This window comes from Pocillopora damicornis, chromosome 1 (assembly GCF_964200805.1).
Source record: "Pocillopora damicornis chromosome 1, jaPocDami1.2, whole genome shotgun sequence".
Classification (NCBI taxonomy): Eukaryota; Metazoa; Cnidaria; class Anthozoa; order Scleractinia; family Pocilloporidae; genus Pocillopora; species Pocillopora damicornis.
In genome coordinates this window covers 2915250-2939788 of record NC_142670.1, presented here as the reverse complement: position 1 = coordinate 2939788, position 24539 = coordinate 2915250, and the positions used below count along the sequence as shown (strand labels likewise).

The 24539-nt window shown below is 37.1% G+C and overlaps 2 protein-coding genes across 3 annotated transcripts; both read left to right on the top strand.

Moving 5' to 3' along the window:
- The first annotated feature begins 1531 nt into the window (after nt 1–1531).
- On the top strand, nt 1532–6914 carry LOC113668233 (uncharacterized). Its single transcript, XM_089214077.1, has 5 exons — nt 1532–1622; nt 2883–3154; nt 3253–3367; nt 5285–5803; nt 5946–6914. Exons 1-5 carry the CDS (start codon nt 1532–1534, stop codon nt 6281–6283), a joined length of 1335 nt encoding a protein of 444 aa, XP_089070203.1. The 3' UTR covers nt 6284–6914.
- Nucleotides 6915–11537: 4623 nt separating this feature from the next.
- LOC149051327 (uncharacterized) lies at nt 11538–17978 on the top strand. 2 transcript variants are annotated; one of them, XM_089199429.1, is made up of 6 exons: nt 11538–11710; nt 14417–14688; nt 14787–14901; nt 14993–15115; nt 16830–17348; nt 17484–17978. In XM_089199429.1, exons 1-6 carry the CDS (start codon nt 11620–11622, stop codon nt 17831–17833), a joined length of 1470 nt encoding a protein of 489 aa, XP_089055555.1. In that variant the 5' UTR covers nt 11538–11619; the 3' UTR covers nt 17834–17978. The 2 variants fall into 2 exon arrangements, with proteins under 2 accessions (XP_089055555.1, XP_089055559.1); XM_089199433.1 differs by lacking the exons at nt 11538–11710; nt 14417–14688; nt 14787–14901; nt 14993–15115 and adding an exon at nt 16054–16158.
- Nucleotides 17979–24539: the final 6561 nt, after the last annotated feature.

The window sequence follows — 24539 nt, the reverse complement described above, 5'->3', positions numbered from 1 at the left end:
AAGCTTTGATCACTTCTTTGCGGTTTCTTTCTCCGCAATCCCTTGTGCGAGGTATTCTTTTAAGGACTGTTTTACTGTTATATTTCAACCTCGAGGAAACGAAATTGGTTCTTAGGAAAGAGATAAAGTACAATTTTTTGCACCAGATGGAGGCTATTTTACAAAGCGCGATTCTGATGGTCACAAACATCTTTGCGCCGATAACGTTTTCTTCGCGACTTTTCAGTATTCGGCGGCAAACCAATCAAACTCGTTGAATTAGCGCTAAAATACAACAGGGGAATACCACTAAGAATTTCCCATTCTTAGTTAGGATCTGTTCAGTCACTTAACGTTTTACCTCGAGTCTTCATATGTTTACGGGAAGAATTGTAAGCGAATCCTTTTCGTTTGATAAGAGTCGTTTTTGCAGTCAATGAATTTGTTCAGGGTGACGTGATGCCGACTTGCTGTATGTTTTAGATTTTCAACGTTAGCCTTCTAAGGAAACAGAAAACGTCAAAACCGAAGCTAAAGCGCAGAATGACAAGAAAAACTAAGCAAATGAAGATCATCGCAGTATATACTCAACTTAAGCAGTTGAGAAATAAGGCCTGAAAAAAATTCAGGCCTGAACGGGAATCGAACCCATGACCTTTGCGATACCGGTGCAGCGCTCTAACCAACTGAGCTATCAAGCCAACTGGGAGCTGGTCAATTGTGAGTTCTTTATATACCCGTAGATGGAGAAGGTGTGATAAGAATACATGAAAGTCATATATTTGTACTGCGGAAAATACATTTTAAGCAAATGAAGATCATCGCAGTATATACTCAACTTAAGCAGTTGAGAAATAAGGCCTGAAAAAAATTCAGGCCTGAACGGGAATCGAACCCATGACCTTTGCGATACCGGTGCAGCGCTCTAACCAACTGAGCTATCAAGCCAACTGGGAGCTGGTCAATTGTGAGTTCTTTATATACCCGTAGATGGAGAAGGTGTGATAAGAATACATGAAAGTCATATATTTGTACTGCGGAAAATACATTTTAAGCAAATGAAGATCATCGCAGTATATACTCAACTTAAGCAGTTGAGAAATAAGGCCTGAAAAAAATTCAGGCCTGAACGGGAATCGAACCCATGACCTTTGCGATACCGGTGCAGCGCTCTAACCAACTGAGCTATCAAGCCAACTGGGAGCTGGTCAATTCTTATCACACCTTCTCCATCTACGGGTATATAAAGAACTCACAATTGACCAGCTCCCAGTTGGCTTGATAGCTCAGTTGGTTAGAGCGCTGCACCGGTATCGCAAAGGTCATGGGTTCGATTCCCGTTCAGGCCTGAATTTTTTTCAGGCCTCATTTCTCAACTGCTTAAGTTGAGTATATACTGCGATGATCTTCATTTGCTTAAAATGTATTTTCCGCAGTACAAATATATGACTTTCATGTATTCTTATCACAAGAAAAACTAAACTTGAACTTGACGGTAGAGTGTCCCTGCTTCACTGTAAACGATACACATGTACAAGTATTTTCCGCAAGGATGAAGATTCTCTCTAAACTATCTCTATCTTTGCTGTCCATAACAGTTCTGAGGGTAGGATGGTTTCACTGCCCTGCAGATGGAAACGAGGGTAAGTCTTTGATATTTACCTGTTTACCTGTGCTCATCCGTCTTTTGTTTAGAACTCCAGTCCCTTAATTCTTCAAAATGACGTAGTATGTAACACTTGTGAAGAGCAAATTTCCCCATCTTTTTCAAAGTTATTTGTTTCATTGACTTCCAACTAAACATATCAGTAGAAAGTACCAAGTTGAACTTTAATTTCCGGAAAAATACTCGATAAGCTCTTTAGGTCTTTAGACTTTCATTTTATATCAGCTTTGAAGCACTTTGCCAGCTTCAGAAAACTGTAATATATGTTCTCTGTAGGTTTAGCAGCAAAAATTTCTCATAGACGGAAAAATTGATGCCGCATCAAGTATTGATGCCGCATCAAGTATCGCCTAACAAAAATTATTACTTAAGCGAGAGAAAGTTCCAAAAATTATGGTCCAGTGTTATTCTTTAGAGCATGTTTTTCAATTGGCTATGTATTTAAGGAAACCGTCATGATCACAAATCCGTCAATCCGTAAGCTTTCACGACTATGTTACACTAAGTTGATACAGAGGATGAAGAAAGTTATGAGAGTTTTAAACCCTTTCTTTATCTTATCGCTCGATTACACATTTTGGAGAAGAGTATTAAAATGAAGTTATGCTACAGTTTAAAGAGCCACTAACAATAAACTCCATGTGCTACGGGTGAAAGAAAATACTTTCTGCCTTCCCATCAAATTACAGCTGAAGCAACATAAATTTATCGCGCGGCAAACCGAAGTGAACATTTCTAGAAATGATTTGAAAAATTACACTTTTCTTTTAAAATTAATTGACATGGAGATGTTTTCAGAAAATTTTAAAAATTTTGAGCTTTTAAACGCAATTGACAAAAGTTTCATGAAAAGTATAAAATAATTACTCGCCAAAAGTGGCTTCATCTTGAAATAAAGGGCAAGAAAATTTCGGTTCGTTGAATATCAACTTTCCAGCACGTATATTTCTTCCAACATTTTTTTTTCTCTTTTGTTCTGTCATCAGTGGAGTGCAGAGTAATTTTAAGAGGTTTTTTTATATTTCATTAATTAACGGACTAAAAATAGTAGTGTTGCTCGTTTCTTTGTTTGTTTTTTTGTGCTGACCCCAAAGTGTTTTGAAGGTACGATGATGAATTCTGTAATATCTGATATGTATCGCCCTTGCAGTGGTATTCCCGTTTCTAATCAGAGTGTAAGTATTTCTTTCGCTGAAATTCTGATGAAATTTTTCCTTATGAATCCAATCCCTTCCAGATTTTGGCTGCCGAAGTCTTAGGTTTAAGAGATCGGAAGGAGAACGTGCTCCTCAACGTTACGTATTTAAAGAATCTTACTTACCAATGGGGAAGGAGCTCATGACTCACGACTGTAGATATGAGTGCCTCATGGAAAGCAACTGTCTGTCTGTGAATATTGGCCCGCCAAACAAGACAGGCTTCAGGCTCTGCCAACTGAGTAATTTTGACCACATCCAACATCGTGAAGATAAAGAAATAGGAAAAGGTTTTATTCTCTGGGCCTCTGAGGTAGGATTTTACTCTACATTACAATACAATCGTCTGAAATCAGCTTGGATGTTTTTGGTCAAGTATAATCACTAACAGGCGTTTTTCTATCCTATCAGAATCTATGCTCCAGTGGTCCTTGCCTCCATAATTCCACCTGTCTCAATGGATATACCGACAAGAGATACATTTGTCTGTGTCCAGATAGTTACACGGGAGAAAACTGTGAAAAAGGTCTTACTAATATTCTTTTTTAATGTTCTGAAGGTTCTTCATCCAGCTTGCGGATAAGCTCATATCAGTCCTCATTGTTTTCTTTGTTTAGATAGAAACGAGTGTATTGACAACATTCATGACTGTCATGCCAAAGCTGTTTGTAATAATATCGAGGGATCATTTACGTGCAACTGTATAGAAGGTTATCAGGGGAACGGTCGGAATTGCACAGGTGAGATTCATAGATATTCATAGAGATATATTAATAATAATGAAATATTTTCATAGCATCATATCCAATGGCTTATGGCGCTTTACAAAGCCTTGTTTGGCACTTTGGCCAGACTGCATTGAACAGTTTATAATTTTTGAAGGAAACGTTTGCGAATACCCCCATTTTAAGAATTAAGGCTGTCGCGTACCCAATGCAGCGGACACGGGGTGTTGTGCACTGGAGTTCGGGGAGTATCACAGTGTAGGAATAAACAACACGAGTTGATTCAACAACGTTTAATGCTGTCGTCTGACTATGGTACACATGCGGTGAAAACTAAAAAAGGGAAATTATAATGTACAAGATAAAAAAATGGGATGAGACTGATAACAAAACAAATGAAGTCGAAGAGAAAGGAAACTAAATACAATAAGCTGACACTTACCTCTGATCCTGTCTTTACGTGCTTAGAGAAACTGCAACGTAAACTAACTTGAAGAATCTTGTGTAAAAAGAAACTCTGATCTATCTCCGTCGATCTCTTAACTCCAACTGACTGGATACTTAAGGGGTGTACCGCTATAAGGGTATACTTCACGTATACAATCGCAAATCGGGTTTATCAGGAATGCTAGCCAGGTAGCTCAAACTGTAAACAATAGTACACTTGGAATGTTGGGGCGTAAACTCGACAAATTTTTGCAGATACCCTCATTTTAAGAATTAGGGCCATACCACAACACTAGCAGCTATGTTCCCTAATCTCTGCAATAAGTGTATGAGTTATTTAACGATGCAGTAGAAGGGGCGGACGGTTTTTTCTTCCTCATCCGAGAAGGCTAAAATGTCTAGCCATTTGCGCTGAGAGTGATTTATCTGAAGACGAAAACAAATTACGACTAATATCTATCACAGTCAAGTTTGCTAAAAAAAATTGATGGATTTTCAAACTTTTCAGATGTGGACGAGTGTACCAGCCACATCCATGGCTGTCACTATAATGCAAGTTGCAATAACACAGACGGCTCTTACACATGCAAATGCAAAACGGGATTCAATTGCAGTAAGTATAAGAAATGCTGTTTGATTTTTTTTAATAGTTTTTTCAGAAGTTTGACTGATAACGATTTGCGTGATCCACTTGAAACGGCGCCGGACATAAACTCTGATAAAATGTGCGTTTAAAACGAATACTTACCTCAATCATTGCAGCTCAGACAGATACTTTATCATTCGATGTAAATCGTGACAACGGGAAATACTAATCCTATGCAAGCACACCTTCCCTCTACCAAATGAACACTGAAACAACCTGAAATCTACGAAATCGAGGTCGTACGAATTACATTTAATGGGCTTAGGATTCTATCAGGGCAATTACCAGGAACTGAATAAGACGAGTTTTCCACAGATTTCGCTGAAGTGGTTCATTTCTTGATATGTTTAAACAGCAATCCGCCCGAAAACCCCTTAAAGGGGAAGACTCCTCCTGTGATAAGTAACCCGTACCCTAAATTTTCCTCCAAAACAGTCAAATTTCTCAGAGTAGGAAAACTTAAGATCTGAACTGCCCTTAACGAGCTTAATGTTATGTATTTGTTCTCTCAGCTGTTTAAACTGATCAGACGACCAGCTGCCAGACTAAACATAAACATTCGTGATAAAGATGAAATTACAACTTAATAAAAAAAATGGATGTCAATTTTACATTTTCCTCTCAGCATTCAAAGCCGTGTTCTCAAATCTCAATGCCACTGGAAGATGTGGTCCAACATCGCTCGGAAGTTACTACGCAGGTAAGGATCATGACGGACACGTTGCTCTGTCCAGCGGTATTCAACAGTGGACTGTGCCATACACTGGTGATTACAGAATAGAAGCAATAGGGGCAGCTGGAGGGTACGATCTACTGATTAACAGCTCTCAGCACCGCGGGAGAGGAACAAGAATGATTGGAACATTCCGCTTAAACAAGAGTGAAGTCATCCAGGTACTTGTTGGCCAAAAAGGAGGAATAAACAAGTATAGGTATTCTTCTGGCGGTGGTGGAGGTACATTTGTAGTGAGAGGAGCCGACACACCTTTGATAATAGCTGGAGGCGGAGGAGGGATAGATTTTGCACAGTCAAGAGATGCAGGATGTGAAGCCAGCACATATACGAATGGGAATCCCGGGTACAGATTATGGGCAGGGGGGAGCAATGGACATGGTGCACAGACTGCTGATTCTAGACTTTCAGGTGAGAATATTTTTCAATAATCTTTAGCATTTCAGCATTTTGTTAGTAATTTAAAAATTTCGTACGAAATGTTTATTCTACCATAATCTCACGATATCCCCAATTAAAAGTTTTCTAATTAATTAATATCATGATATTTCAGGTGGTGGTGGTGGCGGGTTTTACTCCAGTGGAAGAAGTGGAACGAATTTCAATGGGACCAAGGGACGTGGTGGGGAGGGTGGTAAGGGATTTCTACAGGGAGGGGTGGGTGGGAGATCAGAGTATTTCAACATCTATGGTGGGTTTGGCGGAGGAGGTGGAGCTGGGGGAGGGGGAGGAGGAGGAGGAGGAGGAGGATACTCTGGGGGAGGCAGTGGAAGTAATGATGTAGATGCCTGTGGGGGTGGTGGTGGATCCTACAATGTTGGAAACAATCAGCAGAATGAATGTTGTTACAACAACGCTGGCCATGGTCAGGTGACCATCACACTACTGTAGAAAAAACAACCGAACCGCTTGCCATCCATTGCATAGGTGATTTTAATCCTTTAAATCTCAAGATCTCATTAGTTATTCTCATTACTGTCTGCCAAATGATTCTCATTATGTTAGCTTGGAGAATGTGGTATCAGATCAATTAGTAATCCCACAATTTATATTTGTCTTTATTCTCATCACTTGTCTGCATGATATTGTGTGGATATAGTAAGGAGAAATTCTGTCTCGGTCACTCATGGGAGTTAAAGGGTTTAATAGAGATTAGATATGACAACAGTTAGATAATGTTATGGAGCTTGAATATTCATAATGATTAGACTAAGAATCTTGAGGGGAAAAACAGCTCATGTTATTCTACATTACAATTAGCGATAAAGTTGTTGACACATTTCGGTTGAAGATCAATTCTGGAATAGTAGACCAGTTTTATTCCTCATAGCATTTCACCCACTCGTCCACAGCACAACATTGCATTTTTTTTCTTCTGTCTGTGATGGAAAAACGGCATTTCATTGACTTTAGTGCTGTAAGATTTTGCACCTTTTTTTGTTATAAAATTGAGTGGGTGACGGGGTGTTGTAGTAAACCCTGTACATTAAAAAAATATTTAATAAAACATCCTTAAAAGCGATTACGTGAATGTTATGTGTCAACTAACCTTATTGCCGAATGTAGATCCACTCAGGGGCCAATCTCGTAGTTCTTGATCTATTGTAAAATACCATGTATTCATCCAAATGCCATTCAATCATGTATTCCGTTTGATTATTTACTATCAGAATTCGGAATTTAAAAGCTTATTTAGAGGTGCGGCTCAGCATTTTAAAATGTATGCAAATACTGAGATATTTAACAATGGATATGAAAAGAATGTTATTTAAGGAGATAGGCTTTACCATCTGAAAAGAGGTCTCTTTTTATTAAGTTAACTGTATTTAACCCTAGATTTCGATGAATAATTGAACAGAAAAGTCAATTAAAATCACGTGTCGCCTTATACATGTATTTTATTGTTTTAGTTAAAATATATATGGTAAGCTCTTCCTGCCATTGACCAGGAAAGCATTAGATTGACTTTTCACAGCTCTTAACCATCGTTACGACATTTATTTGTTAAATAATTTTATTATTATTATTATTATTATTGTTTTCGTTCGATCCAGTTTGTTTTTTCCTTCTTGTTTTTGCTATTATTTCTTATATCAGAAATACCGAAGGTTAACACAGTCAACAGACATATGGAAGATAGAGCTAAGGAGTCAGCGGTAGGCCGTTGAAATAGAAGATTCCTTTTTTGAGTTAGAGAGGTTAAAACATTTTGATTAGAAGTTTGACAATATTTACATTAATTTCTTGTATTTACAACTCAAATAAGGTTTGTGTAAATAAGTTACTGATTCCATTCAAGTGCGATTATCTCGATCCAAGCTTCAGTCGAGCTTTTTTCTTATAAAGGAGATTACATAGGAATAGAAAACCTCTCGTAAAAGCAAAAACTCTGCGAACAAAGTGATATCCGGCCTGGACTCATACGAGTGCATGCAAAGTCTTTTCACGTGACCCAAAATGGCTCAATCTGTGTAGGGGGCTCTTCTTACAAAAGGAGGAAAAACTTCGTTCCCCCCTCCCTCCTCCCCCCCCCTCCCCCTCTCTACCCCGCCTGGAGCAAATACGCGGGAAGATGATCACTCTTGGATCCACATGATGCATATGACGTAATTCGCATTATATTATTGGAAATATTGCACTTTGATTGTTTTAAAAGCCTTTAAGGTGAATACACTTCAGTTATTTTAGGTGGTAAATCAAAGCTGTTGCTGCATTTTAAGTGGTTCTGGAAATTTAGTGTCAAGCTATCAATAAAAAAAATTCTCCAATATATTGTTTAATTGCGTGTCCGTTCCAACATATTCATTCCTTTAAGGACAATGAAAGATTGGAAGACTGAACAAAATAACCCTAGCTTTTTCCTGTGCGAAACTGAAGAGAGGGAAATTTAGCCAAAATAACTGATTAAAAAGAAATGACAGATGAAAATTCATCATAGGGGCAAGGTGTGGTATGCCACTACTAAAACATCTTTTCTGTCAACTAACTTATCGCCGATTGACCATCTACACAGGAACCATTTTTTCGGTTTTCGATCCATTGTGAGATACTCATGCCATTTCATCTAATTGTTCCCGAACTGGGGACTACGTCATCCGCCGCAACGATTATGGCTTTCATGAAAAATATTTTGAGTTTCAGTTTAAATTGCACCACTCTGTCTAACAGCTACAGCAAGTTTTTTCGGAAGTGCCTTCGACAAGGTTTTCTTTCGGCAGATGTTTACAGCGAGAAATTCCCGGATTCCAGATGTTAAGGAAAACTTACTTATTTCAAGAGTTTCAGTTGTTCACTTTTACGCAAGATACATTTGTGTGCTTGCTTCACGCATACTAGCTAGACATTCTGTTATATTATATTTATTGATGAGAACGATATCCCAGTCTGATAACTGATCATATAAAAGAAAACCCGAGATTTAAACTATAATGCCGAAAACAAAATCCCAAACAGGTCATTCAAAACATCAAAATTGACTTAATTAAAAATTTGATTTTAAACACACTCTGAGCTTTTGATTTACACTTACCCGTGAAAAAATTATATATACATATATATATGAATAAATTTCGTACTTAGCAATGAGATCAGCCTCAAATCTCTGAGAGTGACTGGCAGCTAATTTCTCCAAACAGTATCACTGTTGAATGAAGCACAAACGTCATGAGAATTAAAGAAATGATCACAAACTAGTAAAGCTCGTGATTTTAAACAAATTCTCCTTATTAATACCACAGGTTATGTACAAAGAACGGTATGGAGAATATACATTTTGATGTTGGGGTTTAAAGGTGTATTTTACCAACTGGTTGTTCTGTTTACTTTGGTTTTGGTTTTTACACGCTCTTGCGAAAAGCCCTTTAACCCTTTAACTCCCATGAGTGACCAAGACGGAATTTCTCCTTACAATATCAATGCAATATCAACCAGATAAGTGATGAGAATAAAGAAAAATATCAATTTTGGGATAATAAGTTCATCCAATAATAAATTCTCTGAACTAACATTAAAAGAATTGTATGGTTGACAGTAAAGAGAATTACAAATTTGATCCGGCAGTTGAAGGGTTGAACTCTCTAAGATTAAAAGCGGAGAGTGTGTCATGTTGTTGACAGAAGACGGTCTTTAATGGGGTGATGTCTTTTACGGCTCACGGCTAAACTTTTTCCAATTGACGGCTATCGGTTAAATATATTCATTGAGTTTACCTCAAATTTCCCTCACGTTTAACTTTTCTCTTGCAGCTTACGGCTAAATTTTTGGCCGTTTTACAGCCAACAGTTACCCCATTAAAACCGTCAGGGAACACTTCTCCCTTTTTTGTCCCTGTGCGGCATCACGTAACCAGACGGGCTTCAAAATATCACCGTGATCAGGAGGAGGATCCGGTGGCGCGGCTCTCAGCCCACCTCTTCCTTCAACTTCATGTCTCGTCTTAAATTCTTCCAAAAACAGAGGGCAAGTTGCTACTCAAATGGAAATATCAACGATTCATATATGTTGAAATGGCTCTTAACTTATTTAAGCTCTAGTGTAACAAAAGAAAACCGTATTTGAGAACCCCTAATCTCTTACCCAGATCCTACCATAAAACTGACGGTTAAAACCGATTGGCCATTGAAGGTCTGGGTACGAGACTTGAAAAACTCCTCGGCCAAAATTCATAGACTCTCCTTAATCCTTCAACCTCCAAGAGTGACCGGAATCTAATTTCTCCCTGCAATAATAAAATGGAATTCTTCACTAAGATCATGAGAATAAAGGAAATAATCACCAAGCCAGGAAGCTTTGTTTGTTAAACAGTCTCCTTATCAGCAGCAGTGGAAATATATACGGAAAAGTATGGAGATTATTCATTCTGATCCTAGGATGTAAAGTGTTTAGCGTTCGTTAAGCTTGTTATTCATATTTAACATGAGAGTTCCGAAATCAGCAGAAGATTTTGTTAATAGAATTCTCGATACGCGTTAGTTTCATGAAATAAAAATTCCCGATCATCATCTTTATATTTCATCAATTTATCGCTTCAGCAATATTTTTTTTTCGATTTTTATCGCTTTACTTATTTTTTATGTGATTATTTTCATTTTTCTTTCTGAGATTGTCAAGGAAGTTTTAGGAGATGACATGGACACTACGTTTCATCGTGTTGTGAGGTTGCGTAGCCTGCGCGCAAATTTTCATTAAAACTGCGATGCATGCGGCAAACATTTGGCGCTATAAGGAAAAATTCTGAATATTCAATAGAAAGCGGGGAGATTGAGGGACAGGATAAATTAAAAGATCAGGAAGTAAAAAGGATTATGAACTATGTCGAAATTATAAATATCGATGGGGTACTTTTTTGTTAGAATAAAAACCTATCGACGAAAATTTCGGTGCCTATTAACAGTAATGGAGCAAAGAGTAAAATCGAAATCGAAGAGGTTCCAGAGAAGACGACAAAAATATGATATTTCAAATCAAATGATGCTTTAAATAATCTTCTAGATGATTCTAAGGGTGGCTTTGCGCAGGTCATCTTCAATGCAGCCTTCTGTTTTCATATTTGACGATCTCCAGCTGCCACACAGGAAGATAAAAATTTGCCACATAATGAATATATCAAAGATATATTTTTAAACCCTCGTAAAGTCACTAACAGAAGGAGAATTTAGTTTTATTTTTTTTGCTTGCCCAAACACAAATCAAGTAAGATGAACGGACGTCAACGTTGCAAAAGGATTTGACTTAATGAGCCTACATTTACAAATAAACAGTCTGTGGTGCTTCGTCGGTAGGGGATATAAAAAGATCGGTTTTATCAGTTGAGTTGATAGAGTAAATTTGCTACTGTAAAGAGTTTCTAAGCCGACGTCTCGAGCGTTAGCCCTTCGTCAGAATGAAAAAGAATTAAAGCCAACGCTCGAAACGTCAACTTTAGGAACTGTTTACGGAGGCCAATTTGCATTTTACATTACACCTAATGATCTTGTAAAGTTATGAATGGTTGAAAATGACAAGAAAACTGAAGTTATAAAACTATTTTTATATTCCTGTCAAAGAAGGAATGGAAGGAATATATTAAAAGGCTTTTAAATTAACTTGAGAAACGAGACAATTGCTACGAAATTGGACAATTTTTAAACAATTACGCAACCTGCCAACTTCGAGTAGCATTTAAGCTTGACGGTAGAGTGTCCAGCTTCACTGTAAACGATAAACATGTACAAGCATTTTCTTCAAGGATGAAGATTCCCACCAAACTATCTCTATCTTTACTGTCCATAACAGTTCTGTGGGGAGGATGGCTTCACTGCCCTACGGATGGAAACAAAGGTAAGTCTTTGATATTTAACTGTTTTCCTTAGCTCATCCCTCTTTTGTTTAGAATTCCAGTCCGTTATTCTTTAAAATAAGCTAGAAATGTAATACTTATGAAAAGCAAATTTCTGCATATTTTATTCAAAGTTATTTGTTTCATTGACTTCTAACTAATTATATCAGTAGAAAGTACTAAGTTGAACTTATAATTTACGTTAAAATACCTGATAAGCTCTATGTGTCTTTCGCGAAACAAACTTGTACACGTCACCGTTTTCGGGGTAAAGTTTTTTTTATCCATCTTTGTCATTAACACTGACTTTCATTTTATATCAGCTTTGAAGCGCTTTGCCAGCTTCAGAAAGCTATAATATATACTCTCTGTAGGTTTAGCAGCAAAACATTTCTAATAGACGGAAAAATTGAAGCAGCATCAAGTATTCACTAGCGCAAATTTTGGAGCGATATCGGATGCCCCTAACAGGAATTATTACTTAAGTGAGTGAAAGTTCCTAAAATTATGGTCCAGTGTTATTCTTTATAGTATGCTTTTCAATTGGCTCTGTATTTAAGAAAACCTTCAAGATCACACACCGTCAATTCGTTAGCTTTCACGGTTATGTTAGACTAAGTTGATACAGAGGATGAGGAAAGTTATACGAGTTTTTAAACCCTTTCTTTATCTTATCGCTCGATTACACATTTTGGACAAGTGGATAACAGGAAGTTATGCCTCAGTTTAAAGAGCCACTAACAATCAAATCAATGTGCTACGCGTGAAAGGAAAAATGAAGAGAAAATACCTCCTGCTTTCCCGTCGATTTACAGGCGAAGCAACATCAATTCATCGCGCGGCGATATGGATTTTCATAAAAGGTTTCTAGAAATGATTTGGAAAATATTGCTTTACTTTTAAAATTAATTTACCAGAAGATTTTTTCAAAAAAATTGAAAATTTTAAGTTTTAAACGCCATCGACAAAAGTTTCATGAAAAGTATAAATTAATTACTTGCCAAAAGCGGATTCATCTTGAACTAAAGCCTTCTCGAAGTGCAAGAACATTTCAGTCTGTGAATATCACTCTTGCAGCACGATATGTCCTTGACACTAAAAGATGATGCATGTAAACGAAATTTAAGAGAAGAAAAGATTTGCAACGAAGGGGAGGTTTAATTTTAGTCGCCAAACTAAGTCGGAGCCAAGCGCATCAGAGATCACAGAAACAAAGACACGCCAAATAACCTCTCTTTTGGTTTGGTTACATTTAAAAGACATATTAGGAAATTCAAAAAATATAATTACTGCCTTGAAGGTAACATCTTTCAAGAAAATAAGACCAAACTTACTCTATTCAGGGCTCTGTATTTTGGTTGTTTGTTCAACAACGCCATAACAGGTGTTTTAGAGCTTTAACTAAAAAAAACCAACAATTTTTCTAAATCTTCATAAACAGATTTTCGAGTTGAAATAACAAGAGAAACTTGCCAATCTATGTTATTTTCCGGTTAAAAAATGAACCAAACTTTTCGTCTGTAAAATTTCGGCTAAAAAACGACGGGAAGGCAGAAAACATTTTCTAATCAGTTTTTTGTTTCACGCGTAGCACGTATATTTCATTGTTAGTCGTTGGCTGAGTCCCCGTACTTATTAAACCTTCATGATGGCATGCCCTACATATTACGACGCTTTCCCAAACTGCATTTCGTTCCTTTAAACATCAGTTTTTCCGCACGATAGGTCTTGAGACTAAAAGATGATGTATGTAAACGAAATTTAAGAGGAAGAGCGATTTGCAACGGGGGAAAGTTTTGAGTCGCCCATTTAAGTGGGAGCTAGGTTTTAACATTAACGAAGACAAGCATCAGATGATCGCCTTTTTTGTAGTTTTGCTATTTAGGCAACTCAAAAGAGTTCACTTCAGTATGAAAAGTACAGGGGAAAAATGAAAAACTTTCTTTATTCGAGTCTAAAGATTTTGGCTGTTTGCCCATCAACACCAAAACAGGTGGTTTCTTCTCTTGATTAAAATAACATAGAGTTTTATAATTCAGGCTGAACATATTTTCTTATATTTCATGTATAAGGCGACATAAGCCCACCAGAGTTTTCAAATAGGTTTAAAGCTGTTAAGATTGCAGGACAAGTAAAACAATCTGATATTGGCTACCGATGGAAAAAACAGTTGTAGCGTTAAAAATTACCTCGTAATAAAAAACACTTCATTTTTAAAAAACTGAAGATTCGTATTAAAGTCTGAAAATTTTCTTTTTAAACCAATTTTATGGTTAAATGATATATTGCATCAGATCTTACGCGGAGCGATAAGTCTCAAAGCTAATTGATTTATCCTTTAGCTATCTTTTACGAACTACCTTAATACCAAAAGCCCTTTTGATGCAAAAGGCTACGATGAAGATCTAACGGCAACGTTTTTTTTTTCCGTTATTTATTCTGTTATTAGTGGAGTCACTTTAGAAGGTTATTTTTTGTGTTTCATTAAGTAACGGACTGAAAATGGTAGTGTTGTTGATTGTTTTTTTAAATTTATTTATTTATCATTTTTCTTACTGACCCAAAGTGCTTTTAAGGTACAATAATAAATTCTGTAATATCTGATATGTATCGCCCTAGCAGTAGTATTCCCGTTTCTAATTAGAGTGTAAGTATTTCCCTAGCTGAAATTCTGATGACATTTTTCCTTATGAATCCAATGCCTCCAGATTTTGGCTGCCGAAGACTTAGGTTTAAGAGATCAGAAGGAGAATGTGCTCCTCAACGTTATGTATTTAAAGAAACGTACTTGCCAATGGGGAAGGAGCTCATGACTCACAAATGTAGATATGAGTGCCTCATGGAGAGCAATTGTTTGTCTGTAAACATCGGCCCACCAAACAAGACAGGCTTCAGGCTCTGCCAATTGAGTACTTTTGACCACACTCAACATGGTGAAAATAAAGAAATACGAAAAGGTTTTATTCTCTGGGCCTCTGAGGTAGGATTTTACTTTACATTACAATACAATCGTCTGAAATCAGCTTGGATCTTTTTGGTCAAGTATAATCACTAACAGGCGTTTTTCTATCCTATCAGAATCTATGCTCCAGTAGTCCTTGCTACCATAATTCCACCTGTCTCAACGGATATACCGACAAGAGATACATTTGCCTGTGTCCAGATAGTTACACGGGAGAAAACTGTGAAAAAGGTCTCACTAATATTCTTTTTTAATGTTCTGAAGGTTCTTCATCCAGCTTGCGGATAACTTCATGTCAGTCTTCATTGTTTTCTTTGTTTAGATAGAAACGAGTGTATTGACAACACTCATGACTGTCATGCCAAAGCTGTTTGTAATAATACCGAGGGATCATTTACGTGTAGCTGTACAGAAGGTTATCAGGGGAACGGTCGGAATTGCACAGGTGAGATTCACAGATATTCATAGAGACATATTAATAATAATGAAATATTTTCATAGCATCATATCCAATGGCTTATGGCGCTTTACAAAGCCTTGTTTGGCACTTTGGCCAGACTGCATTGAACAGTTTACAATTTTTGAAGGAAACGTTTGCGAATACCCCCATTTTAAGAATTAAGGCTGTCGCGTACCCAATGCAGCGGACACGGGGTGTTGTGCACTGGAGTTCGGGGAGTATCACAGTGTAGGAATCGACAACACAAGTTGATTCAACAACGTTTAATGCTGCCGTCTGACTATGGTACACATGCGGTGAAAACTAAAAAAGGGAAATTGTAATGTACAAGATCAAGAAATGGGATGAGACTGATAACAAAACAAATGAAGTCGAAGAGAAAGGAAACTAAATACAATAAGCTGAGACTTACCTCTGATCCTGTCTTTACGGGCTTAGAGAAACTGCAACGTTACCTAACTGGGAGAATCTTGTGTAAAAAGAAACTGATCTATCTCCGTCGACTCTTAACTCCAACTGACTGGATACTTAAGGGGCGTACCGCTATAAGGGTATACTTCACGTACACAATCGCAAATCGGGTTTATTAGGAATGCTAGCCAGGTAGTTCAAACTGTAAACAATAGTACACTTGGAAAGTTGGGGCCTAAACTCGACAAATTTTTGCAGATACCCTCATTTTAAGAATTAGGGCCATACCACAACACTAGCAGCTATGTTCCCTAATCTCTGCAATAAGTGTATGAATTATATAACGATGCTGTAGAAGGGGCGAACGGTTTTTTCTTCCTCATCCGAGAAGACTAAAATGTCTAGCCATTTGCGCTGAGAGTGATTTATCTGAAGACGAAAACAAATTACGACTAATATCTATCACAGTCAAGTTTGCTGAAAGAAAATTGATTGATTTTCAAACTTTTTAGATGTGGACGAGTGTACCAGCCACATCCACGGCTGTCACTATAATGCAAGTTGCAATAACACAGACGGCTCTTACACATGCAAATGCAAAACGGGATTCAATTGCAGTAAGTATACGAAATGTTGTTTGATTTTTTTTTTAATAGTTTTTTTCAGAATTTTAACTGATAACGATTTGTGTGATCCACTTGAAACGGCGCCGGACATAAACTATGATAAAATGTGCGTTTAAAACGAATACTTACCTCAATCATTGCAGCTCAGACAGATACTTTATCATTCGATGTAAATCGTGACAACGGGAAATACTAATCCTATGCAAGCACACCTTCCCTCTACCAAATGAACACTGAAACAACCTGAAATCTACGAAATCGAGGTCGTACGAATTACATTTAATGAGCTTAGGATTCTATCAGGGCAATTACCAGGAACTAAATAAGACGAGTATTCCATAGATTTCGCTGAAGTGGTTCATTTCTTGATATGTTTATACAGGAATCCGCCCGAAAACCCCTTAAAGGGGAAGACTCCTCCTGTGATAAGTAACCCGTACCCTAAATTTTCCCCCAAACAGTCAAAATAATTTCAAATTTCTCAGAGTAGGAAAACTTAAGATCTGAACTGCCCTTAACGAGCTTAATTTTATGTATTTGTTCTCTCGGCTGTTTAAACTGATCAGACGACCAGCTGCCAGACTAAACATAAACATTCGTGATAAAGATGAAATTACAACTTAATAAAAAAAATGGATGTCAATTTTACATTTTCCCCTCAGCATTCAAAGCCGTGTTCTCAAATCTCAATGCCACTGGAAGATGTGGTCCAACATCGCTCGGAAGTTACTACGCAGGTAAGGATCATGACGGACAAGTTGCTTTGTCCAGCGGTATTCAACAGTGGACTGTGCCGCACACTGGCGATTACAGAATAGAAGCAATAGGGGCAGCTGGAGGGTACGATCAACGAAGTAACAGCCCTCAGTATCGTGGAAGAGGAGCAAGAATGATTGGAACATTCCGCTTAAACAAGGGTGAAGTCATCCAGGTACTTGTAGGTCAAGAAGGAGGAATAAACAAGAGGTCTTATTCTTCTGGAGGTGGTGGAGGTACATTTGTAGTGAGAGGAGCCAACACACCTTTGATAATAGCTGGAGGCGGAGGAGGGGTAGAATATGTATCTTCAAGACATACAGAATGTGACGCCAGCTCAAACACGACAGGGAATCCTGGGTACAGATTATGGCCAGGGGGGAGCAATGGACATGGTGCACAGACTGTTGGTTCTGGATTTTCAGGTAAGAATATTTTTCAATAATCTTTAGCATTTCAGCATTTTGTTAGTAATTTAAAAATTTCGTACGAAATGTTTATTCTGCCATAATCTCACGATATCCCCATTTTTCTAATTAATTAATATCATGATATTTCAGGTGGTGGTGGTGGCGGGTTTTACTCCAGTGGAAGAAGTGGAATCAATTTCAATGGGACCGAGGGATATGGTGGCGAGGGTGGTAAGGGATTTCTGCAGGGAGGGGTGGGTGGGAGATCAGAGGATTTCAACGTCTATGGTGGGTTTGGCGGAGGAGGTGGAGCTAGGGGAAGGATAAGAGGAGGAGGAGGAGGAGGAGGAGGAGGAGGATACTCTGGGGGAGGCAGTGGAAAAGGTTCTGCAGATACCTGTGGGGGTGGTGGTGGATCCTACAATGTTGGAAACAATCAGCAGAATGAATGTTGTTACAACAACGCTGGCCATGGTCAGGTGACCATCACACTACTGTAGAAAAAACAACCGAAACGCTTCCCATCCAATGCATAGGTGATTTTAATCCTTTAAATCTCAAGATCTCATCAGTAATTCTCATTACTGTCTGCCAAATGATTCTCATTATGTTAGCTTGGAGAATTTGGTATCAGATCAATTAGTAATCCCACAATTTATATTTGTCTTTATTCTCATCACTTGTCTGCATGATACTGTATGGATATAGTAATGAGAAATTCTGTCTTGGTCACTCATGTGAGTTAAAGGGTTAACAGAGATTAGATCTGACAACAAGTTAGATAATGTTATGGAGCTTGAATATTCATAGTGATTAGACTAAGAATCTTGAGGGGAAAAACAGCTCATGTTATTCTACATTACAATTAGCGACAAAGTTGTTGACACATTACGGTTGAAGATCAATTCTGGAATAGTAGACCAGATTTATTCCTCATAGCATTTCACCCACTCGTCCACAGCACAACATTGCATTTTTTTCTTCTGTCTGTGATGGAAAAACGGCATTTCATTGACTTTAGTGCTGTAAGATTTTGCACTTTTTTTTTTATAAAATTGAGTGGGTGACGGGGTGTTGTAGTAAACCCTGTAAATTAAAAAAAAAATATTTAATAAAACGTCCTTAAAAGCGATTACGTGAATTTTATGTGTCAACTAACGTTATCGCAGAATGTAGATCCACTCAGGAGCCAATCCATTGTAAAATACAATGTATTCATCCTAATGCCATTGAATCATGTATTCCGTTTGATTATTTACTATCAGAATTCGGAATTTAAAAGCTTTTTTAGAGGTGCGGCTCAGCATTTTAAAATGTATGCAAATACTGAGATATTTAACAATGGATATGAAAAGAATGTTATTTAAGGAGATAGGCTCTACCATATGAAAAGAGGTCTCTTTTTATTAAGTTAACTGTATTTAACCCAAGATTTCGATGAATAATTGAACAGAAAAGTCAATTAAAATCACGTGTCGCCTTATACATGTATTTTATTGTTTTAGTTAGAACATCTATGATAAGATCTTCCTGCCATTGACCAGGAAAGCATTAGATTGACTTTTCACAGCTCTTAACCATCGTTACGACATTTATTTGTCAAATAATTGTATTATTATTATTATTATTATTATTATTATTATTATTGTTTTCGTTCGATCCAGTTTGTTTTTTCCTTCTTGTTTTTGCTCTTGTTTCTTATGTCAGAAATACCGAAGACTTACACAGTCAACAGACATATGGAAGATAGAGCTAAGGAGTCAGCGGTAGGCCGTTGAAATGGAACATTCATTTTTGAGTGAGAGAGTTGAAAACATTTTTATTAAAAGTTTGACAATATTTACATTAATTTCTTGTATTTACAACTCAAATAAGGTTTGTGTATATAAGTTATTGATTCCATGCAAGTGCGATTATCTCGATCCAAGCTTCAGTCGAGCTTTGTTCTTATAAAGGAGATTACTTAGGAATAGAAAACCTCTCGTAAAAGTAAAAACTCCGCGAACAAAGTGATATCCGGCCTGGACCCATACGAGAGAGAGAGAGGAGGGCTTGCAATATCTTTTCACGTGACCTCAAATGGCTCAATCTGTGTAGGGGGCTCTTCTTACAAAAAGAGGAAAAACTTCGGTCCTCCCCTCCCCCCCTCCCTCCCCTTCTCTGCCCCGCCTAGTGCAAATACCCGGGAAGATGATCGCTCTTGGATCCATTTAACGCATATGACGTAATTCACATTATATGAGTGGAAATATTGCACTTTGATTGTTTTAAAAGCCTTTAAGGTGATAACACTTCAGTTAGTTTAGGTGGTAAATTAAAGCTGTTGCTGCATTTTAAGTGGTTCTAGAAATTTAGTGTCAAGCTATCAATAAAAAAAGGTCTCCAATATATTGTTTAATTGCGTGTCCGTTCCAACATATTCATTCCTTTAAAGACAATGAAAGATTGGAACACTGTACAAAGTTACCCTAGCTTCGTCCTGTGCGAAAGAGAGGGAAATTTAGCCAAAATAGCTAATTAAAAAGAAATGACAGATGAAAATTCATCATAGGGGCAACATTAACGACTCCCTCTCCCCCTTGACTTTAGGTGTGGTATGTCACAACTAAAGCATCTTTTCTGTCAACTAACTTATCGCCGATTGACGATCTACATAGGAGCCATTTTTTCGGTTTTCGATCCATTTTGAGATACTCGTGCTATTTCATCTAATTGTTCCCGTCATCCGCAACGATTATGGCTTTCATGAAAAATATTTTGAGTTGCATTTTCAAATGTACCACTCTGTTTAACCACTAGAGCAAGTTTTTTCGGAAGTGTCTTCGACAAGGTTTTCTTTCGGCAAATGTTTACGGCGAGAAATTCCCGGATTCCAGATGCGAAGGAAAACTTCCTTATTTAAAGAGTTTCAGTTGTTCGCTTTTACGCAAGATAGATTTGCGCACTTGCTTCCCAATATTCAATGAATTTGCGTAGCATACTAGCTAGACATTCTGTTATATTATATTTATTGATAGGAACGATATCTCAGTCTGATCACTGATCATATGAAAGAAAATCCGAGATTTAAAATATAATGCCGAAAACAAAATCCCAAAGAGGTCATACAAAACATCAAAACTGACTCAATTAGAAAAAATTGATTTTAAACTCACTCTGAGCTTTTGATTTACACTTAGCTGTGAAAAAATTATATATATATATAGATGTATATATGAATAAATTTCGTACTTGGCAATGAGATCAGCCTAAAATCTCTGAGAGTGACTAGCATCCAATTTCTCCAAACAGTATCACTGTGCAATGAAGCACACGCGTCATGAGAATCAAGGAAATGATCACAAACTAGTAAAGCTCGTGATTTTAAACAAATTCTCCTTATTAATACCACAGGTTATGTACAAAGAACGATATGGAGAATATACATTTTGATGTTTGGGTTTAAAGGTGTATTTTACCAACTGGTTGTTGAGTTTACTTTGGTTTTGGCAGTTGATCCGGCAGTTGAAGGGTTGAACTCTCTAAGGTTAAAAGCGGAGAGTGTGTCATGTTGTTAACAAAAGACGGTTTTTAACGGAGTGATGACTTTTACGGCTCTCGGCTAAATTTTTTCCAATTTACGGCTATCGGTGAAATATTTTCATTGAGTTTACCTCAAATTTTCCTCACGTTTAACTTTTCTCTTGCAGCTTACGGCTAAATTTTTGGCCGTTTTACAGCCAACAGTTACCCCATTAAAACCGTCAGGGAACACTTCTCCCTTTTTTGTCCCTGTGCTGCATCACGTAAACGGACGGGCTTCAAAATATCACCGTGATCAGGAGGAGGATCCGGTGGCGCGGCTCTCAGCCCACCTCTTCCTTCAACTTCATGTCTTATCTTAAATTCTACCAAAAACAGAGGGCAAGTTGCTACTCAAATGGAAATATCAAAGATTTATAATTATTGAAATGGTTCTTAACTTATTTAAGCTCTAGTGTAACAAAAGAAAACGGTGTTTGGGAACCCCTAATCTCTTACCCAGATCCTACCATATAACTGACGGTTAAAACCGATTGGCCATTGAAGGTCTGGGTACGAGACTTGAAAACTTCCTCAGCCAAAATTCATAGACTCTCCTTAATCCTTTAACCTCCAAGAGTGACCAGAATCTTATTTCTCCCTGCAATAATAAATGGAAGTCTTCACTAAGATCATGAGAATAAAGGAAATGATCACCAAGCCAGGAAGCTTTGTTTGTCAAACAGTCTCCTTATCAGCAGCAGTGGAAATATAAAGGGAAAGTATGGAGAATATTCATTCTGATCATAGGATGTAAAGTGTTAAGCATTCGTTAAGGTTCTCATGCGTATTTAACAGGAGAGTTCCGAAATCAGCTGAAGAATTAGTTAATAGAATTCTCGATACGCGTTAGTTTCATGAAATAAAAATTCCCGATCATCGTCTTTATATTTCATCAATTTATCGCTTCATCAACATTTTTTTTTTTCGATTTTTATCTCTTGACTTATTTCTTATGTGGTTATTATCATTTTTCTTTTTGGGGTTGTCAGGAAGTTTAAGGAGATGACATGGACACTACATTTCATCGTTTCGCGTGGTTGCGTAGCCTGCGTGCAAAATTTCATTAAAGCTGCGATGCATGCGGCAAACATTTGGACGCTTTAGAGAAAAATTCTGAAAATTCATTAGAAAACGGGGAGATTGAGGGAAAGGATAAATTGAAAGATCAGGAAGAAAAAAGGATTATGAACGATGTCGAAAGCATAAATATCGATGCAGTTAAAACAAGCAAATAGCACAACAACGGGTACTTTTTTGTTAGAATAAAAACCTATCGACGAAAATTTTGATGCCTATTAACAATAATGGAGCAAAGAGTAAAATCGAAATCGAAGACGTTCCAGAGAAGACGACATAAATATGATATTTCAAATCAAATGATGCTTTAAATAATCTTCAAGATGATTCTAAGGGTGGCTCTGCGCAGGTCATCTTCAATGCAGCCTGCTGTTTTCATAATTGACGATCTCCAGCTGCCAGACAGGAAGATAACAATTTGCCACATAATGAATATCTCAAAGATATATTTTTGTACCCTCGTAAAGTCACCAACGGAAGGAGAATTTAGTTTTCTTTTTTTTGCTTCCCAAACACAAATCAAGTAATTTTTAGGTTACAAAAATAGATGTATTTTTTATTTTAGCCACTCCTCAGGACGATATTCGTAATTAACTTGTGTCATCGACAACATTTTATTGCATTGGATTATATTGCTCTGGTAAGACGCTTTTATTCAGCAATGAAAGATGAACGAATGTCAACGTTGCAAAAGGATTTGACTTAATGAGCCTACATTTACAAATAAACAGGCTGTGGTGCTTCGTCGGTAGGGGGTATTAAAAGATCAGTTTTATCAGTTGAGTTGATAGCGTAAATTTGCTACTGTAAAGAGTTTCTAAGCCGACGTTTCGAGCGTTAGCCTTTTGTCAGAATGAAAAAGGATTAAAGCCAACGCTCGAAACGTCAACTTTAGGAACTGTTTACGGAGGCTAATTTACATTTTACATTACACCTAATGATCTTGTAAAGTTATGAATGGTTAAAAATGACAAGAAAACTGAAGTTCTAAATCTATTTTTATATTCCTGTCATAGAAGAAATGGAAGGAATATATTAAAAGGCTTTTAAATTAACTTGAGAAACGAGACAATCGCTACGAAATTGGACAATTAAATTACGCAACCTGCCAACTTCAAGTAGCATTTAAGCTTGACGGTAGAGTATCCAGCTTCACTGTAAACGATAAACATGTACAAGCATTTTCTTCAAGGATGAAGATTCCCACCAAACTATCTCTATCTTTACTGTCCATAACAGTTCTGTGGGGAGGATGGCTTCACTGCCCTGCGGATGGAAACAAAGGTAAGTCTTTGATATTTAACTGCTTTCCTTAGCTCATCCCTCTTATGTTTAGAATTCCAGTCCGTTATTTCTTCGAAAAAAGCTAGAAATGTAATACTTGTGAATAGCATATTTCTGCATCTTTTTCAAAGTTATTTGTTTCATTGACTTCTAACTAATTATATTAGTACAAAGTACCAAGTTCAACTTATAATTTACGTTAAAATACCTGATAAGCTCTACGTGTCTCTCGCGAAACAAACTTGTAAACGTCACCGTTTTCCGGGTAAAGTTTTTTTTTATCCATCTTTGTCATTAACACTGACTTTCATTTTATATCAGCTTTGAAGCGCTTTGCCAGCTTCAGAAAGCTATAATATATACTCTCTGTAGGTTTAGCAGCAAAACATTTCTAATAGACGGAAAAATTGAAGTAGCATCAAGTATTGGCTAACGCAAATTTCGGAGCGATATCGGATGCCCCTAACAGGAATTATTACCTAAGCGAGAGAAAGTTCCTAAAATTATGGTCAAGTGTTATTCTTTATAGTATGCTTTTCAATTGGCTTTGTATTCAAGAAAACCTTCATGATCACACATCCGTCGATTCGTTGGCTTTCACGACTATGTTAGACTAAGTTGATACAGAGGATGAAAGTTTGAGAGTTTTTAAACCCTTTTTCTACCTTATCGCTCGATTACACATCTTGGAGAAGTAGATAAAAAGGATGTTATGCTACAGTTTAAAGAGCCACTAACAATCAAATCTATGTGCTACGCGTGAAAGAAAAAACTGAATAGAAAATACTTCCTGCTTCCCCGTCGATTTACAGGCGAAGCAACATTAATTTATCGCACGGCGATATGGATTTTTAACACATGATTTCGTAGTTTTTAATAAAAGATTTCTACAAATGATTTGGAAAATATTACTTTTCTTTTAAAATTAATTGACATGAAGATTTTTCAGAAAATTTTTAAAATTTGGAGTTTTTAATCGCAATTGACAAAAGTTTCTTGAAAAGTATAAATTAATTACTTGCCAAAAGTGGCTTCATCTTGAACTAAAACTTTCTCAAAGTGCAAGAATATCTCGGTCCGTTGAATATCAACTTTTCAACACGGACATTTCTCGAGACCAGACATGAAACCAATTTCGAGAGCAAATAAAGTGTCTAACACTTTACGAAAATCTTGCGGGAAGACGAAAACCTTCCGGTAAGGTTTTCATCGCAGGTTCAAAATTTCTTAGAGAGTATTTACTTAACTTATTTACTTATTTTACGTAATTAAATGCTGTCT

Coding starts and splice junctions, on each gene's coding strand:
- LOC113668233 (XM_089214077.1), top strand. CDS start 1,532: ATGAAGATTCTCTCTAAACTATCTCTATCTTTGCTGTCCATAACAGTT. Junction 3,155..3,252: donor TTATTCTCTGGGCCTCTGAG/GTAGGATTTTAC, acceptor CTATCCTATCAG/AATCTATGCTCCAGTGGTCC. Junction 3,368..5,284: donor GGGAGAAAACTGTGAAAAAG/GTCTTACTAATA, acceptor TTTTCCTCTCAG/CATTCAAAGCCGTGTTCTCA.
- LOC149051327 (XM_089199429.1), top strand. CDS start 11,620: ATGAAGATTCCCACCAAACTATCTCTATCTTTACTGTCCATAACAGTT. Junction 11,711..14,416: donor CCCTACGGATGGAAACAAAG/GTAAGTCTTTGA, acceptor CAATGCCTCCAG/ATTTTGGCTGCCGAAGACTT. Junction 14,689..14,786: donor TTATTCTCTGGGCCTCTGAG/GTAGGATTTTAC, acceptor CTATCCTATCAG/AATCTATGCTCCAGTAGTCC.